The following is a 20,000-nucleotide window of genomic DNA, read 5'->3' as shown; positions in this document are numbered from 1 at the left end:
AAGGTAATATCATTACCATATGAGTGCCCATTTAAGTAGCACATGAGGACTCTGCAGGGTGAGTTCTTACTTCACCTCCTGGCAAATAGCAAGAACTGTAATTATGTCTCTGTAAGGACCACTTTAGTCAAAATAAGGTTTTTATATCATCTGCAGCAATTTATATTCTGATGTATGGCGGTGTTCTAGAAATCCTAAAGACAAGGACAGCAGTGGCATGAATAGAAGAGGCATTATTGACAGTGGATTCAACATGGAATATGTCAGAGGTAGTACGAATAGCCTGAAATGGAGGAAAGATTCAAAGAGATTCAAAGTTGTTTTTATTCACAAATGAACGTAGATGCAAAGAGAGCTAACATCTTCTGAGCATCTCTCTTTATATAGAGAAATTGTCCTTTCTGAAAGAAGAATAAAAATCCAGCAGAAATATTGGCTTGAAGTGCTCTGCCAGCAGTGAATCGGACTGCAGGTCAATGAGTTCAAGGTGAACACCACTGGATGCATTTTCTTCTTTGCAAGTGCAAGGAATGAAATGATGTGCATTTCACTCTCAGCTGTTTTGAAGTCCATACATTGCTTTGAAAACTTACTGGCCTCATAACATTGATGAGTACCAGCTTAGGCAGTCACCTGATGTTGTGGTTTCTTTCACTGTCGACTGTTTCACTGGTGTGTGAGTGTGACTATGTTTTGGAGTTAAAGTGTGGCTGCAGCTCAGGAGGTAGACGGGTCATCTCCTGATTGGAAGGTTAGTGGTTCCATCCATGGATGTCTGCATGCCAGGTCTCCTTTGGGCAACATACTAACCCCAAGCTGTTCTCTAATGCATTCGCTGGAGTATGAATGTGTGTGAATGTTAGCCATGAAGAAAGTGAACGTGACATGTTGTATAAAGCACAGTGAGTGCTCCAGGAGAGTAGCAAAGCGCTATATAAGGAGGAGTCCATTTACCATGTGTAAATAGGCCTTTGCGTTGCAGTTTGCTATTTAGTCCTTTAATTAATCCAGACAGCAAATTCAAGATCTTCCTTTCTTCTCACAAATTTTTTGATTTTCTGCTTTCAGGTCCCAGACTATTTTTAGCACTTTGCCCAGGCTGAGCCACCTGTTATCTGTGTGCCTATGTCAGCGGTCCCCAACCCCCGGGCCTCGGACCGGTACCGGTCCGTGAGTCGTTTGGTACCGGGCCACGAGAGTTGAGGCTCAGGTGTGAAATGTATAGTTTTCAGGGTTTTTATCGGTTTTCAGCGTTATTCTGTTATCGTTTTTATCATTTACTCGGTTTTCCTGGGTCTTTTTACGTGTGTTATGAATAAATTTTCTTTTTTTCGGTACCGGTACTAGTTTTATTTTGTTGTATTTATCCGCGACACCTTAAAGGCCGGTCCGTGAAAATATTGTCGGGCATAAACTGGTCCGTGGCGCAAAAAAGGTTGGGGACCGCTGGTCTACGTCACCAGCATCAGTCTCATCCTCCTCCAAAAGTGCAACACACTGTCTGTGATTCAGTGTTCTTACCCTCAATTTTTCAATTCAACTAAACACATCAAAGTGCTAAAGGTAAAGACCATAATAGGCAATAGCAGAGAGAACACTCCAACAATCAGATGACTCCCTACGATCAAGCACCCTGATCCAAATCTTTTCCCCTGGAGCAAAAATATCAATTTCAGTTCTGAGTTCATTTTAGCCACTTTGTCTTGGTTCCCCTTCAAATCTCTCACATTTTAAGATATAATATTAGGACAGCCATTCACTGTAACATCTGCCAGTTTTCACCATACCAGCACCGCCATCAGTTTTAACCCTTAGCCTTATGGCTGATTTAGGGTAAGTGAAACCAGATAATTGAATGATATCCTGGCTATGTTGAGCTTACTTTGTAGCCCAGGGCACAGAAGGTTACCAGCATAGCTGATGTGGGCTGGTGTTGAGGTCAGCTGAGCTGTCACGATTGCTGGCTGAGCTTGGTTCTTCAAGAATTAACCATGAGCTCTGCATGAATGGATATGGTTACTGAACTCTCCACCTGCTCTGGATCTGTTTTTTACTCCATTAATGATGTTTTCAGTGTAAACAGTTATGAAAACAGGTGGGAACTGTAAAATTCTTCATTACTTTCTTCATAAAGTGTGCAGTCCGGACTGACGTAGGCGTTCCTGCACAATGAAAACCATTATATCTGCAGATGGAGGGATGCTACAGAACCTCAGATCTCTGTCAGGTCTGACCTCAGAGCTCAGGTGGGATGAAATTACTGGAGGTTGTGGCTTCCATCTTTTTAAGAGGGACTCAGTTTAATCCTCCTGATCCTGATATAGGAGGATCAGACTTTCTGCTCTCTGCTCACTGAATTAAGATGCTCTTCACGGACTTTCTGATAACGTCGTCATGGAAATTAGCATTTCCCATATAACTTCATCTGTTGCTGTGGCAGTAGAGTTAATCCCTCCTTTTGTTCTGAGCGCATGAAAGAAAGTTAATTTTAACACGACTTAAACCCCCAAGTAACCTTTAAGGCGAGTAGGCTGGTCCATCCTGATCCAGCTGGACTCTGAGACACTGACAGGAGTCTTTCAGTTGTTTTAGTTCAGCTGATTTGTTACTGATGGCTCCTTGATGTTGACCTGAAGGGTGCTATCTTTTCACATCCACCCTTGTCTGATTTCTCAGATGTCACTCTTTTTTTTTTTTTCTTCTGAAGGCTGAGAAATCCATGTTTTAATATCTCACCCTCAGGGCTTTATTTAAAAAAAGTTATTCGCAACAAATCTGTAAGTCCTTAAAAGTCTGTAACGCCCTGAAATCAGTTCCATCAAAAAGGATCCAAAAAGCTTTTCAAGCTCTGCAATTTAATCGCAACAATAGCATTCAGACTTGCTGTCATTTTTTTCCATTCCTCATTCATATAGTAGAAAGTATAGTGTATATATTATAGAACAAAAAGCCCAGAAAGACTAACAGAGTAAAGGTTACTATGGTCATGGTAAATCAAATGCATGAAATTAACTAAATTCATTATTATTATTTTTTTAATCTCAACAGCAGTGTGTTTTAAAATAACTAAGTGAAGTCTTTGCTTTAATGTTGCTAACAGGAGTACACAGGAGCATTTGTAAAAACTGAACAAAATATCTCTTCTATAACTTTTATTTTATTTAAGATAAATAGCTCCTATCTCAGCTTTGTTGATGTTGCTTATTTTGAAACATTTTAGCATAATTTCTAAGGAAATTAAACAAGAATGAATCTACTTTCACAATTAACACAGTTAAGCTTGTGTTTTGTAGGAGGAGATCTGAGCACTTGGATGATTTATCAGATAATAAACATTATAATATTCACTGGACTGACTAGAGAACTGAGCATGGCTGCTGCTGCAGAACTGTGTTTGTGAGCAGTGAAGAAGAAAAAACTGCTCCAACATTCACTAACTGAACTGATGACCTTCCAGCTGGACCAGGCTGGAGGGTAGCGTGACACACACTAACACACACACACACACTGAGAATGGGCAGTGAAAAGTAGAAAGTTAACAAGGCGGATGGAGAGTTCTGTGCGAGCCGTGGAATGTACCACTACACCACACACACTCACACATGTTTGCGAAGACCATCATTAAAATAATGCCAACCTGAAACTCGTTCAGTTTTTTAAGAACGATTCTCATCTTCTCTATGAATTTACTTTAGAAAATGTATGTAAAAAATGTCCAGAATTTCAATAAATTCACATCATCCGTTGCCAAAAGATCCATTTAACTTAAAAAAAAAATGTTTTGTACTATGTGAGGTCTTTACTATAAAACCAGGTCTGAACACTCAACCTTTTAACATCTGTCTAAAAGTAAGGACTGGCTACAGCGTCCTCACAAATATAAGTAAAATCGGATTGGTCCCCACAAAGACACAAGTACCTGAACACACACTCACTGTCCTCTCGATGATGCAAGCTGACTCGGGATAATTCGGGGATAATTGGATGGTTCTTGTTGTCCTGCGGGTGAAGCAGCTTCACCAGCTCTTCAATTGAGTCCTTTTATTTTCCTAAAACATAAAAACTTGTCATCATACGTTGATGCAGCTCAGAGCAGAATATGACCAAATGCATCGGTGAGAAGTTTTTCTAGTAACTACGCAGATCTGCTATAGGAATCAAAGGTCTCTACAGCGAAAATGCTTAACAGGACTTTTCTGAACTCTTGCAAAATAAAAACAAAAGCAAAGTGTAATAATACGAAGTAAACCACGATTCTGCTTTAAAATGTGTACAGCAGAAATGCTTCTTTCTCATAAAATAGACCCGTCTTACACCTAACATCCTCTTTAACTCTGATGAGGACCATAATTCTCCTTTCTTCAGTGCACATTTCATATCAGGAACACTTTCCAGGTTTCCTTTACCATGTTACTAAGCTGGCATTTAATGAGCTTTTCAGATATTTTATAATTAGATAATGACTCTGTTAAACTATGTACAATAATACAAACAAAAACAACAACATTCAGATTCATATTTAGTGTTGTATTTCAGATCATATCAGTAGATATTTGGGATTCAGGTATTTGTTTTAGTTTGATATTGCAAAGCATCACTTGATAGCAATAGCTGGTGCTGCTGTCTTGAAGTGCATAATAGGACTAGTGTTAGAGTTGGCGCATATAATGACTTAGACCTCAGGGGGCTCATAAATAAACAGACCTTCTGTTTTATAGTTATTTTTTTAAGTTTATTAACAGGAATAAAAGCTGAGTTGAGAAACGTGTTGTTTTGAAAAACTGTTTGTGTTGGGAAACTGAGTCGTATTATTTTTGCATGAAATTCTCAACACCGGTTAATTGATGGTTCTAGATGTTCTTGGTTGTGCTATGGTTGTTTGCTACCCAGCTGCCCAGTAAGCACTGGTCTAACGTTGGTTTTTGCTTGTTTTGACTTTGTTTTAAATTTGCTTTTGATCAGCAATTTTTGTAAATGTGTCCCTTTTGTCCTCTCTACCACTCCAACCACACTGGACAGCCTTTCTTTGTCTGGTGAGCACTGTCAATATGTCCTTTCACAGTCAATATAAATAATATCTCTGTGATATATACTTACAGTATACGCTGCCTCCGTACAGATTAAAGTAAGCCTTATGAGAAAATAATAAAATTGGGACTGAGATTAGTATATATTTTTTTCTTTTGTATAGAGGTTTTCCACCACACAGGCTCTATAAAAACAAACAACAAATAATAATATATTATTATACTATATTCTACAAAACCATAATAACAAATTACAATAATAACACAAATATTCATCTTCACCCACAAAATATAAGAAACATGTTTAGACAACGCTGCACAAATAAACTGTTTGATGCTTAATACGTGTGAGGGCGTTTTTTCCCACTGACCATGAAGGCATCCATCAGTCCCACTCTACTGGGAAATACAGGAACTCTAGGAAAGGACTAAATGGAGAGAGGTAGATCTGTGTGTGTGTGTCCTTGTTTTGCTATCATTGTGAGGACCTGTGGATGTTCCTACCCTTTGAGGACATTTACGTCTGCTTCAGGGTTTGACTTGGTTTCAGGGTTCAGTGTTGAGGTCCTCTTAGGTATATTAAGACAAACACGTCTGTGTGTGCGTGTGTGTTCAGGTACCAACACATCAATCCCAGCCTACATCACACACACACACACACACACACACACACACACACACACACACACACACACACACACACAGATCTAGGTCGCAGCTGTTCACTATAATTTCTTTTTTTCACCTCCTCTGGATTCTATCACATCTCTCTCCTTCTCTTCCTCACGGTTCATTTTACCTAATTTCTTTTCTCCGTGTCACGCTTCTCTCCTCTTTGACCTTGTAGCAAGGTCAGAAGAAAAGGAAAAATCACACGTGTGTTACAGACAGACTGGTTCATGGCCACAAACACCTGGAGTTAAATACACATACATATGACACATCCAAAGGCCCGACCTAACTCCTCTTTCAAACCATCTGTCTTCTCTGTCAAAAATGTAAACACTGGAATCCACGAAAGGGGGACCTTTGACCTTTAGGTGCAGATGTGCAGCTGAGTCTTTTCCTGTCGAGTTGGTTCTTGTATATTATGCCTATATTATGTATATATTATTATATTATGGAGAGGCTGTTTGATTTCTTCGATGTAAAGCTCTGAGAACTTTTCGCTGCACTCCACAGCAAACACTATGTTACACTTAACTTAACTTGTGTTTGGGAGTTTTGTTCTTGGGTTCTTTTGTCTGAGGTGTTGTTGTGATTTGGAGCTATATAAAAAGAACTAAATTGAACTAAATTAAAAGTCTTTTTTTTTGTGCCTCAGTGCCTGCTTGATTTTGAGAACTGAAAGAGTAGTTGGACCTGGAAATGGCTAATGATAACAGACGTAACAAGTGGATATTATTATGACATGAAGATCAGCAGCAAATACTAGATTCTGGTTCTTCTTCTGCAGTTTTATGTGAGGCTGAGAGACAATGTTATCCAAATACACTGGATAAAAAATATGCAGTCAGCGTCTGCCGTGATTTGGAAGCTACAAAGGTCTGTCGTGGTGAAGAGAGAGCTGAGCACACAAGCAAAGCTCTCAATTTACCAGTCGATCTTCATCTTCCTCTCACCTGTGGGCACGAGCTCTGGGCAGTGACTGAACATCGCTGATCGAAAAATGGTTGGGTCTTAGAGATAGGGTGAGGAGTTCAGTCATTTGAGAGGGGCTCAGAGTAGAGGCGCTACTCCTTGTCAAAAGAAGGCAGTTGAGCTGGTTCGAGCATCTGTTTAGGGCACCTCCTGAGTGCCTCCTGAGTGAGTTGTTCAAGGCATGTCCTAACTGAAGGAGTTTATATCAATATCGCTCTCATATCTGTCAGTCTGGGAACGCCTCGGTGTTCCCCTGGATAAGCTAGAGGAGGTGACCTGGGAGAGGGAGGTCTGGACCTCTCTGCTTGGGCTGCTGCCCCTGTGATCCAGCCAGGATATATGGAAGAAAATGGATGGATGGGTTATTGACGGATTTATCGATGGATAGGCTAAAACTGGAAAAGTCTTGTAGGTTTTGACATTTTTCTGTGCATTTCTTGCGTTTCCAGGTTCTGGTCGTAATGGCTACGCCAAAGCTGTGGATGGGGAGGAAGGAGGGGGCGAAGGTGAGGAAGAGGAGGAGGGAGGAGAGGTGGATGGAAGAGGGGACAGAGAAGAAGGAGGAGGTGAGGAGAGTAATGCGGAGTGGGATCAAGAGCTGGATGGAGAGGACGAAGGAGGTGTGAGGATGACAAGAACAGACACGCTTCACTCGACCACAAGTTCAACAGGAACGCAGAGAAAAAGAGGACAACACGCTAAGAAACAGGTGAGAAAACACGCTAAACACGCAGGTGGAAGGTCTGACGGCAGGTTTTCAGTTATAATATGGAGCTGCTGACCTGAACCCTTTTTGGAAAGGCAAAATAAAAGACAATAAAAGAGTTACCAATGTTTATGATGCTATTGATGACATGCTTGATGTCACTTCCTCCTCAGGTGCAGGGCACTAATCAGGTCCAGCGTGCTCCCCGGGCATTATATTGTCTGAAACTCAACAACCCAATCAGACGGGCTGCGCTCCATATTGTTGAGTGGAAGTATCCTTTCCTGTGACCGTAAGGAGAGGCTAATTAGTCCCAGGTTAAAAATGACTTTATTGCTTTTTTTAATGTTATTTTCTGCCATATACTTATAATGCTGCTTAAATGTTCTTTTTTCTTTTTTCTTTTATTGGATAGATTATTGTCGAGTGTCAGTTTATAATCAATGACACAAACAAAATATATATATTAATAGATTATTTTAACTGCACAGAATTTCGGGGTATAATTGGGCTGCATAAAGGGCTAGTATATAATTATACTCATCCAAAAGTACTTTGTTAGAGTCCTAGAATTGAAATATAGAGCTGGACATCTGCAGAACAGGTCCTCCTTAATATATCTCCAGAGCCAGCAGGTGACAGGAGAAAATCTCATGTAATGCCGATGATGTTACACGATTTATAGGTCTGCGAAAATGTCATGGAGTGGTTAAAATTGAGACCTCGTGTCAAAAACAAAGCTTGTTTTTAGTTGTTTCCTGAATGTAACTCAGGCCATTTGACATCTTCATCCTGTTGGCCATCTTTGCAAACTGTGTCGCCCTGGGAGTTTCCAAACCATTTCCTGAGGATGACTCCAACTCCACCAACCATGATCTGGTGAGATAAGACACACAGTCACAAACACACTGGACTCAGGTAGTTAAAATTTCTCATGTCATGATCAACCATAGAGACCTTGTAGTCTCACATCAAACAGAAACATGGAAGTTTGGACTTGGTGATATTTATTAGTTTCCTGGAGCTGTACTGTGCTTTCCCTCTGGTTCTAGTCTTCATGCTAAGCTAAGCTAAGTTCTCCTCGGTCAGTCTCTGTAGTGGGAATGAAAGTGAAATGCATGACATGCTAAATCTAAGCTCCAAAGAAGGATTTACCATATTTGGACTACAGGGAGGACTGCTAAGCAATCAACCAATCACGCAAGCTTGGATAGAAGCAGCATCCATAAACTATATGGGTGCAATGCACAGAAATACATAACCTTCCAATGATAACACTTTTCACCAAAACTGAAATAAAACTACTTGGTTGAGCTGCATATGACACAAGTACATGCAGGGGTTTTTTCATAAACACAGTTCAGAGGTCCAGTTTAGCAGATATAAGATACTAAAGTTGCTTATATCTACACACCTGTCAGAAAATCCAAACAGATGAGTTTCAAAAACACCTGCTATATGTTTGTTATGTGTTTGCTTGGTCGTTCGCTTTAGAGGTATTTTTGTTGCAGGTTCTAAACGTATTTCTTTCCATGGCTGAATTCGGAGACTATGGACATGGACTGACTTTTAGAGACAGCCTCAAGTGGCCATTAGAAGAACTTCAGTTTTTGGCATTTGATTTAATACACGGGGAAAACAGCGTGCAAGCGCAATACACGAACAGTGCTCAGTTATTAGGTTCATGGGTGATTTACAAAAGTTGCACTGTTTTCTAAACACAGGCAGAGTCAATCTATCATCATCATTATTATTGTTATTATTGTTATTATTATTATTATTATTATTATTATTATTATTATTATTATTGTTGTTGTTGTTGTTGTGATTAAGCAAAAAATTTGTGTTTTTTTTAATGAGAAATTTGCAATAAATTGTGTGTTGCAAATATTATTAAATTAGTTTTCATTATTTATTTCTCCTCCCTATATTTTGCACTTTGAGACAGGACCTACGCCCAGAAATACACATGCAACAGTGTCAGTAGAAAAAAAAGTCTCTGGGTTTCCTTTCACGCAGTCCTGTCACTGTGCTCTTTCGTAAATACTGACTCTACTTTTTTTGTGTTGAGTGTGTTTTTGCCCCAGAAGTTGCTCCGTGGTTTGTGCACTGATTGCAGATTCAGCTCCACTTTGTGTGTTGCTCCTGTGGTAGAAGTCATAGGTCATGGATGCTGATGCAGTAGATGACTGACAGGTTTGTGATCAGATCTGAGGAGTTTCTGCTCTGATGGTTCAGCTTCTCCTCACTCTCCTCTTTATGTCTGCATCTCTCGATCTTCACTTACAGTTGAACTGTACTCGCTGTTCAGGCAGCCACTTTGTGCTGAAGTGACATCTCTGCCTATTTCGACAAACACAAATCACAGTAACTACATGTTTAGCCAAGCGGCGTGAAAGGAGCTCAGGCTGATATTTATGGATCCACTGTGGAAACAGAGTTTAATGTTCAGTGGTCTGTGGTAGAGATAAACCTGCAGAGGATTACTGGCTGAATCTGCAACAGCACTCTGCTGCTTTTTATTTTCAGTTTGTTGCTTAGCTGTTCAGCTACAACATTATTATTATTTATTATTGTTTTGTAGCTTCTGAAAGTGGAAATAGGCTCAACCTAATATCACAACAGAGCATGTAATAGACACCGGTCCACCATTTTGGAGAAGCAAAGCGTCTCCACAGATTTACACAAGCAGCATGAAAGGGAAAACCGCGGGAAACCCTTTAAACAGCATTATTAACAATTTACATCTATATATGTTTTAGGTGCCTCAGCTTAATCGTTTCCTGCAATTAAGGACCCTGGAATATACTTCATACGTTTTTTGCTCACTACCAACTTTGTGGCTTTAAATATATTATCTCCCCCTGCTGGTAATGCAATTTCTGCATTCATTTCATGTTTTGGAGAGGCAAAGCATGAAATGGACTCAGTGGTGTCCCGTGTCTATTGCACGCTTTGCTGCGGTACTGGGTTGGTTTGCTAACAACTGAAACTTACTGATGATATTTGAACGCATTTGTTAAATGCTTTCAGAACCTAGATGTGGATTTGTTATTATTTTTGTCATAAAAACTGGGTTATTTATACTGTGTCACAGATACTGTCTACAACTAGTGAAGCATGAAAATGCTTCCTCTCGCCTGTCGCTACAAAGTAAATAATGAGGAAGTAATACAGTCAAACATGTATTTGAAATGAAAACATTTTGTGTGTGTTTAAGAGAGATTTAGAGTTGATAACTGCCAGCAGAAAAAAAATGAGCCCTGTACATAAGTGTGTTTGTGTTTCTTTGTGAGGACAGGTCTTAAAGTGAAGGTCATTTGTGTGATATTGTGGCTGTCGGAGGCTCAAGAGTGTAGTGGTTTACACATCCGCTGGTGGAGAAATAAATCCTTTGGGGTTGCGTGAGGAGGGGTTTAAAACATCTGCCACATCAAACACGTGGATCTGCCCACTGTGGCGATGTCGTGTGAATAAGGGACCAGCTGAAAGTAGCTTTTTTGTGACTGTTGGTGGGTTAAGATTTTAAGTTTTGGGCTGAAGGTCAGGTAGGACTTGAGCTTATATCGAACAATTTGAACGATAATGCCTCCATTTGATAATGATCCTCATAAGTGTAGGAAGACCAGTGTGTGTGTGTGTGTGTGTGTGTGTGTGTGTGTGTGTGTGTGTGTGTGTGTGTGTGCGTGCGTGCGTGCGTGTGCGTGCGTGCGTGCGTGCGTGCGTGCGTGCGTGCGTGTGTGTGTGTGTGTGTGTGTGTGTGTGATTGGTAATTCTCCGAAATAGTCACAAATTCACCACGTCCACGTTTACCGGGTTACGCACACAGACATGGAACATATTATGTGTTTCAGGAACAAGTGGAGTATGTCTTCCTCATCATCTTCACCGTGGAGACCTTCCTAAAGATCCTGGCCTACGGTCTGGTGATGCACCCCAGCTCCTACATCCGCAACGGCTGGAACTTGCTCGACTTTGTCATCGTCATAGTTGGGTAAGCAAATCAAAAGATGGTTCTCACCGTAGGCTTTTAGGATCTGTTGGTTCCCCGTGTTCTGGGATCCTTTTCTTTGTTGCTCTCTGCATGTTGCAGCAGTAGATCTGATCTGACTGCAGAAGACTTTCAGTAAATCAGGCCCAGCGGTGATGTCATAGTTTCACTCAGTTTGCAGGTTCTGTCTTTTGACCTCTGATTTCTACACAGTGGACTGAACTCATCCAGGAAACCTAAGCAGCCTGATGCGTTGCAGGAACACGCTGTTTAACCCTGAACCTCTGGTACTCCAGAGCTGCAGAGATGGTTCTTCTTAGACATCTGAGTGATGTGTTGTCATTTTAGTTGCTGATGATTTTGCCCAGAGCTGAGGGTCCTGGGTTTGAATCCACCAGATGCACGGGCCCTGCTTTGTGGGTATCATCCAGGGTGCCACACCTCTCACACTATGATAGAGGATGGGTAGAAAGATGGAAGATTTGCTGCAAATTTTGCTGTGTTGCATCATGTTGAATCAAATTTTATTGTGCAGTATCTGTAAAATCTGCAGCATATATTCTGCCTTTCTACAAGCCAAAAGAAATGGCTGACTTAGATTACTGATTTTTGAATAGTTATTATTACATATGGTAAATACAGCCCAGTAGTTTAACAGGTTGGCAGCAGCTCTGAGTCATTTCCTCCGATCAGTCGCTGACTGAGATCACACTCAGTCCTGCAGGTCCTAACCTTGGTTCTCTTTGTTATTTCGTGTCCTTGTTGCAGGACGCTGATGCGACTGGATGTCCTCAGGCTGATAATGGTGATGATGATGATGATAAACCCTGTTGTCATGGTAACACAGCCTGAGGAAGCTATGTTCCACTTTACAGTCAGGATGCTATATGTGGGACACTCAGGAGTTCTTGTAGGAGTTCAGTGTTTGATTTGTGTTCTGTCTCTGAAGCTGGATTTACTTTAAAGGCAGTTTTCATTGGATGTTTTATTGATAGCTGTAGAAAGATCGTGGATTTCAGCGAGTCTAAATGTGTTGAAGGATCCCAGGGGAGGTTAAGGGGGGTTATCGCAGCTTTAATATTTTTTTTACTCTGTTTACTCAGGAAGTAATTAATCTGCCTCAGTAGGAAATAAGCGACATCTTGATCTAATCTGTTTGTGTGGTCAGACATTCTTATTTGGGGTTTCCTCCTGTTCCAGTTTGTGATCATTTTAATGCAGAATCACAAACTGCAGAGTCTCTCTTCCCTCCAGCTTGAGGGACCGTAGATGGAGTGGCTTTATCAGACTGGGCCTCCAACAGGCACAGGTGGTGTTTTGCAGCCGTGTGTGAAGCAGCAGGATGGCACTCCCCACCTCCTGGACTGAAGGTTGGATCCAAACTTAAGCATTTTCAGTCCTTCCAGTGGAGTTTAATCGCACAGTTTCAGAAATAATCTTTGTCCATACAGTATGTCTGCAATTGTTTATCACATGATGATTAATGGGTCATGGTTCACCCAGTCTGAGGCTTCTCTCTGCTGGAAAAAGGTGAACGTCCACCTAACTTCCTGCCACCTGATCAGCTTCTGTGACAGACGTTTGATGGACTGCACGTATTTAGGCAATACGAGAACTACAGGATAGTGCTGCTGCTGTCTTGTCTATAGAGGTTACAGGTGAAAATGAACCCTGAGGTGAGCACGATAACTCCCTTTATCTGGACCTCTTTCAATTTAAGGTTATGCTATTTGGCCTGAAAGATAGACCTGCAATGTTCAAAAGGCTGATGGGACGAGCTCTGGGGGAGTTGAATGGTGTCATCTGGTTGTTTTTTATATATATATATATATATATATATATATATATATATATATCCTCTCACACCTGGACAACAACACCTACGCCAGAATGCTGTTTATAGACTTCAGTTCAGCATTCAATACAATCCACCCCTCACAACTCATCAGGAAACTGACAGACCTGGGTATCAGTTCCCTCATCTGCAAATGGTTACTGGACTTCCTGACCAACCGCCCCCAACATGTCCGGCTGGATAACCACTGCTCATCTACCATCACAATGAACACCGGTGTACCACAAGGCTGTGTGATGAGCCCTTTCCTCTACTCCCTCTTCACCCACGACTGCAGACCTGCTGATGGTTCCAACACCATCATTAAGTTTGCAGATGACACCACGGTGATTGGCCTCATCAGTGACAACGATGAGGGAGGGAGGAGGTGGATCGTCTGGCTGAGTGGTGCGACACAAACATCCTGCTGCTCAACACTGAGAAGACCAAGGAGCTCATCGTGGACTCCAGGAGGAATGCTGACCCACATCCACCCATCCACATTAAGGGGACGGCTGTGGAGCGTGTGAGCAGCTTCAAGTTCCTGGGAGTCCACATCTCCGAGGATCTCACCTGGACGACCAACTGCTCCAAGCTGGTCAAGAAGGCTCACCAGCGCCTCTTCTTCTTGAGGACTCTGAGGAAGAACCACCTGTCCTCAGACATCCTGGTGAACTTCTATCGCTGCATCATCGAGAGCATCCTAACCAACTGTATAACAGTCTGGTACGGGAACTGCTCTGCCTCGGACCGGAAGGCGTTGCAGAGGGTCGTGAAAACTGCCCAGCGCATCGCCGGAGCACCACTTCCTGCCATAAAAGACATCTACAGGAAGCGGTGTCTGAAAAGGGCTGGGAAAATCATCAAAGACCCCAGTCACCCATCACATGGACTCTTCACCCTCCTGCCCTCTGGGAGGCGCCACAGGAGCCTCCGGACTAAGACCACCAGGTACCGGAACAGCTTCTTCCCCACAGCTGTCAGACTCCTGAACTCTGCCTCCTGACATCTGACCCACGTTAAACTCATGGACTGAACATACACACACCCACAATGGACAACTGTACCCTCAAACACAATAATAACATGGACTGAACCACCACTCACAACCACTAGCACTTTATATAGCCTCTGTAGGAATTATATCTCACTTATCTTAACTGCACTACTGTATAGCTCTGTGTAAATAATCATTCTGTACATTCGATAATCTTTAATCCTACAACTGTTTACAACTTGCATAGTTCCCATTTCTGTATAGCTGTATATCTCAGATTCTGTAAAGTTATTTATTTCATATTCTGTATAGTTTTTCATATTTATATCCTGTTCATAGCCTGTACATAGCTTGTACTCACTACAGCCTGTACATACTTATAGTTATAGAATATTCACAACATACTTCATACCGTGTACATTATAACATACCATAATAGACCCATTTCTGTAATATACTCACATATCTATATTATTGCTAATATATATTGTAATATATCTATATCACTAAAGCACTTCTGGATGGATGCAAACTGCATTTCGTTGCCCTGTACCTGTGCATGTGCAATGACAATAAAGTTGAATTCTATTCTATTCTATTCTATTCTATTCTATTCTATTCTATATATATATATATATATATATATATATATATATATATATACACATGAATGACATCATTGTTTTCTGCAGCTGCTGGAAACAACACTTGTGTGATGTTCAAGGTATACTGGTCAAACTCAGATGTTGGTCTAACTGAGATCAACTGAAGCCCACATTTCAATGAGCTAGATCATAAAGGTTGATGTTCCTTTTCTTCTTCTGATGTTTTCCGCACAGCTTGTTCAGTGTTGTCCTGGAGACAATGACTCATAAGTCAAGTGGCGAGCAAGCAACAACCCATCACATGCCTGGGAAACCTGGAGGTCTGGATGTCAAAGCTCTAAGAGCCTTCAGAGTCCTGCGGCCCCTCAGACTGGTTTCTGGAGTCCCCAGTAAGTTTCCTAGACTTTGGCGTGGACTCACTGTGTGCATGGTCAATGGTTGTCCACATGTTCAGCTGTGTGTGTCTATCAGGTCTGCAGATTGTGTTGAACTCCATCATGAAGGCGATGGTTCCTTTGCTTCACATTGCTCTGCTGGTTCTCTTCGTCATCATCATCTATGCCATCATCGGTCTGGAGCTCTTCATCGGACGCATGCACAGGACCTGCTACTATATAGGAACCGGTATGATCGAACACACAATGCAGGACACCTTCACACAGATCCTGCTTATTTTTTGATGACTGTAGAAGCTAAAGCGTTCTTCCTGTTAAAACTTAGTTCTTCTTCTCACTGTTGCCAAGTGATTTCTCAGAAGGGGTCGATTAGATTTTGAGGCTTTCTCTCTGCTCTTGTAGGGTCTTTACCTTAAATACAAATCGCCTTGAGGTGACTGTTCTTGTGATTTGGGGATATAAAAATAAAACTGAATTTAAATGGAATATTCCTCAGATAATTATGTGGAGGATGACCCGGTGCCGTGTGCGTTTGCTGGTCATGGCCGTCAGTGCATCATAAATGGCTCAGAGTGTCGGGGAAGGTGGGCTGGTCCCAATGGAGGAATCACAAATTTCGACAACTTCTTCTTCGCCATGTTGACCGTGTTCCAGTGCATCACCATGGAGGGATGGACTGACGTGCTGTACTGGGTAAAATGCATTGTGGTGTCATATTTACCAGCCTGTCCAAAAACATAAGAGGTGCTCACTTTTCATTGTGTCTTCTCTCTTTCTGTTGTGTCTGTGCACAGATGAACGATGCCATTGGGTTTGAGCTGCCGTGGGTGTATTTTGTTAGCTTGGTGATTTTTGGCTCCTTCTTTGTTCTCAACCTCGTCCTGGGAGTCCTCAGCGGGTTGGTCATCTCCAAACACAAAAGCTGTTCACATTTATTTATATATACATTTATTTATATATATATATATATATATATATATATATATATATATATATATATATATATATATGTGTGTATGTGTGTGTGTGTGTGTGTGTGTGTACTTAGGCAAATAAAAGGACACTTTAGATGCATTTAATAGTGTAAAAACCTCATTCTTATCTGAGGCATTATTCAGGGTTAAACAGCTGAAGTTTCTGATATAGTTCAAATAAGTTTAAGCACATCTTATCTTAAATATATTTTTAGCCCCGATTATGAATACAGGCCTAACTTGTAATAGCAGTGGTAATATTTTATGTTCTCAACACTCATCATTGTTCAATATCTGCTTAAGTGAAGCATCTGAACACTTCTTCCCGTGCTGATGATTTTTGAGGAGTTTTAAATGTCTGAATCGTTGTGGATGCTGCAGAGAGTTCAGTAAGGAGAGGGAGAAGGCAAAGGCTCGTGGTGATTTCCAGAAGTTGCGAGAGAAGCAGCAGATGGAGGAGGATCTGTGTGGGTACATGGACTGGATCACTCAGGCTGAGGACATGGATGAACTGGACGAGGACGGAAACCCACGTAAGGCTTGGGCACACTATGGTTTCTTCTTGGTGGACTGTCGTGGGTTTCTTTACTCAGATTGGCTCCTTTAGGTCTCCAGTGTGACATTTGGTCCCAAACATTAGTTGTGATCATATTATTATCCATCTCTGCTTGTCTGGAGTCAGGGGGGAGGGGGCGGTCTCACCAAAGTAACCCAGGTGTCCCCACCTAAGGCCCTCTTCCAGCAGCTCTGGGCCTCAAGCCAGAAAAGGACCTAGGATACCTTGGAACATGTGGCATCCTAATCACTATGCAGAAACTGCCTCAGCTGTCTTATTTTAATGGTCATTTTCACACAAATCGTTTAGATGACTGAGTCCAATCAGAGGAGCTGCAGGAGCCCAAATACAGTACAGTGGCTTTAAATATGGCAGCTCCCTGTGTTTTTTAGCAGGTTGTTTCAAACCTCCACTGAGCTGTTAGATGGAAACTGTTTTCTGTATCCTGCTCTCCAAACCATCAGTTTCTCTGCTTGTGTCTTTATCTCAAGCACAACAGCAGAAACCAAACGAGCCAGAAATGTGATGTAAGGTAGATGCTTGTTAAGCCTTTTGTTTGGTTGCTTGGTTTGATTGTAAGTTTCAACATTAAATAACATTTGTGTCAGAGAAAATATCCACATTTCGCCTGACTGTAAAACAATATAAACAGAAAATAAGCACTACGAATATATATTTATTTCTTAACACATTACTTTGGGAATTCTTGATATTTTCTTATTTTTGCTCGCAGCAATAACTTTGAATTTATTTGATTTGGTTTGAAGTCATTGTCAAAAAGTTTTGTGTTTGGCTTGGCTGCCACACGAGGCTGGCGCTCTCTCTGTATTTCATTTTAAGCTGCTTATTTTAATAATAAATGTTTTTCTCTCTCAGGGCCATCTCTGGGCGATCTGGCTGATAAGAAGAGAGGGAAGTTTGGATGGTTCAGTCACTCCAACGAAACTCATGGTGAGACACACATGCAAACACTGTTGTGTCTCCATCACATCAGAGGATTTTTAGTGCCAGAAGTGACCTTGTTAGGATAAGAAGGTGCAACGTCATGAGCTGAGGCTAGCAAGCTATGTTAGCAAGCTACATTTCTTATATTTAAGAGTGCAGAGAGAGACTGTGGAACTTCACTCATTGTTTTGATGGTTTTACCACACAGCAGCCCAAGCAGCTGTTACCTATTTCTATTAAAATTCTACAAGACACCAGCACAACAAACATGGTGGAGAGGTCCAGTTTAGTTACCTGAACTGTGTCAGCTTCAACACACCTATCAATGGAACGACATCCCCCTTTAACCCTCACCGATGTCCAGATGTGCGAGTCATAATAAACTGTGAAACTAGCCACACAGGCCAAAAACATTTTTTTACCAGAAGAGCAGATACAGTAAAATCCAACAACAGCTGGAGAAGGTATCTGTCTGACACAGGGACCTACATTATGGAGATTTATTTTTGGTTCCTATAATAAGGTGGCTGTGTTAACAGAATGATGCACCAGTACGATTAATAGAAGCACAATCACACACATAATATGTACAGTATATATGAGTTGTATTATCACAGAGACAGCTCTGTGCAGTTTGTACATCTCTCAGTCTAAATGCAAACGTCATCCTCGCTGTCCCTGTAAAATATCTGGGTCTCTTTCTGTCCTCATATTTATCTGACCCTGTTTCTGATCAGACTTACTCTCCGAGCTCGTTCAGCTGGATTCACCTCAGTATAGATTCACTGAGGAGGTCGGGAAACGTCAGCTTTCATCAATCGGAGAGGGAAAAATTTGTGAGATATACTGTATGAATAAGATATGAATATGTTATACTTTATATTTTTGTTTGCATAACAAATAAAATATATTGATAGTATAGAAATTAATAAGTGCCACATTTTTTAAGAAGCAGGATTGTTGACTTGCATTGATCATTTATTAATATTTGTCTGTTTGTGTGTGTTTCAGCGAGTCTTCCTGCCAGTGAAACGGCGTCTGAAAACACAGAGAACATCGATGAGGAGCACACCAACTGCTGCCAGGCCTGCTGGTAACACACACACACACACACACACACACACACACGCACGCACACTTTCAGTTCGTACATCACATGATTCTTGCTTTAGTGCCCCCTTCAGGAACAACTTCACATAAAAACAAAAAATGTTATGTTTCAGTGCTCAGATGATGAAGATCGGCTGCTGGTGAGTTCACTGACCTTCAGAGGTTCAGCAGACTAAAGTCAGCACGTTAGACTCACCTTCACCTGAACGACTCTCTTTCTTTGCCTCAGTCGGACGTTACGTCGCTGGAACCGAGTCTGTCGCAGAAACTGTCGCACTGCCGTCAAATCCGTAACTTTCTATTGGCTGGTTTTGCTGCTGGTCTTCCTCAACACCTCCCTCAGCGCCTCTGAGCACTATAACCAACCAGACTGGCTGACTCAAGTCCAGGGTAACAACAGCCTCCTTCTCCTCCACAAGAGGAACGGGTCGTAGAGACACTGATATTTCAGTTTGAAATGTTGTTGAGCAAACATTTTCTGTGTCCGTGTCTTTGTTTGTGCAGACATTGCCAACAAGGTGCTGCTGTCTCTCTTTACGGTGGAGATGTTGCTGAAGATGTACAGTTTGGGTCTGGCCCATTACTTTGTGGCGTTCTTTAATCGTTTCGACTGCTTCGTGGTGTGCGGTGGCATCGTGGAGACCATCCTGGTGGAGCTGGAGATCATGCCTCCTCTGGGGATCTCTGTGCTGCGCTGCGTCCGTCTGCTGCGGATCTTCAAGGTGACACGGTGAGAAAACACACCCGAACCACCCGATGCAGGTCACACGACTCGTCACGAGTCATCGCTGAGGTCACTCTCTGTTTGCTCAGGCATTGGACGGCTCTGTCCAACCTGGTGGCATCGCTGCTGAACTCCATGAAGTCCATCGCCTCGCTGCTGCTTCTCCTTTTCCTCTTCCTCATCATCTTCGCCCTGCTCGGCATGCAGCTGTTCGGAGGAAAATTCAACTTTGATGAAACGCAGACCAAACGCAGCACATTCGACGCTTTCCCGCAGGCGCTGCTCACCTGTTTCCAGGTAGCACTGCAACCACTTTCTCCCAGTGATGTCACGACGTGCAGGGAGCGGGCGCCTCACGATGACTGTGTGTTTAGATCCTGACAGGTGAGGACTGGAACATGGTCATGTATGACGGCATCATGGCATACGGCGGCCCCGTGTTTCCCGGGATGATCGTCTGTATTTACTTTGTCATCCTCTTCATCTGTGGTAACT

At 41.9% G+C, this 20,000-nt stretch overlaps 1 protein-coding gene across 1 annotated transcript in view; it reads left to right on the top strand.

The window, feature by feature from the left end:
* cacna1fb (calcium channel, voltage-dependent, L type, alpha 1F subunit) overlaps positions 1 to 20,000 on the top strand; it is a 46,674-nt gene that overhangs the window by 3,014 nt on the left and 23,660 nt on the right. Inside the window, exons 2-17 of the mRNA XM_082518949.1 lie at positions 7,118 to 7,377; positions 7,548 to 7,648; positions 8,148 to 8,253; positions 11,229 to 11,368; positions 15,036 to 15,190; positions 15,273 to 15,425; positions 15,693 to 15,889; positions 15,991 to 16,094; positions 16,552 to 16,703; positions 17,603 to 17,677; positions 18,683 to 18,764; positions 18,895 to 18,921; positions 19,011 to 19,171; positions 19,286 to 19,511; positions 19,595 to 19,802; positions 19,880 to 20,000. Of these exons, the coding sequence (XP_082375075.1) occupies positions 7,118 to 7,377; positions 7,548 to 7,648; positions 8,148 to 8,253; positions 11,229 to 11,368; positions 15,036 to 15,190; positions 15,273 to 15,425; positions 15,693 to 15,889; positions 15,991 to 16,094; positions 16,552 to 16,703; positions 17,603 to 17,677; positions 18,683 to 18,764; positions 18,895 to 18,921; positions 19,011 to 19,171; positions 19,286 to 19,511; positions 19,595 to 19,802; positions 19,880 to 20,000 (2,268 nt within the window). The remainder of the gene's footprint in view (positions 1 to 7,117; positions 7,378 to 7,547; positions 7,649 to 8,147; positions 8,254 to 11,228; positions 11,369 to 15,035; positions 15,191 to 15,272; positions 15,426 to 15,692; positions 15,890 to 15,990; positions 16,095 to 16,551; positions 16,704 to 17,602; positions 17,678 to 18,682; positions 18,765 to 18,894; positions 18,922 to 19,010; positions 19,172 to 19,285; positions 19,512 to 19,594; positions 19,803 to 19,879) is intronic.

Source organism: Aulonocara stuartgranti (assembly GCF_965226115.1).
Source record: "Aulonocara stuartgranti genome assembly, chromosome: 20".
Classification (NCBI taxonomy): Eukaryota; Metazoa; Chordata; class Actinopteri; order Cichliformes; family Cichlidae; genus Aulonocara; species Aulonocara stuartgranti.
Note: the sequence above shows the minus strand (reverse complement) of the source record. Positions and strands in the feature narration are given on the sequence as shown.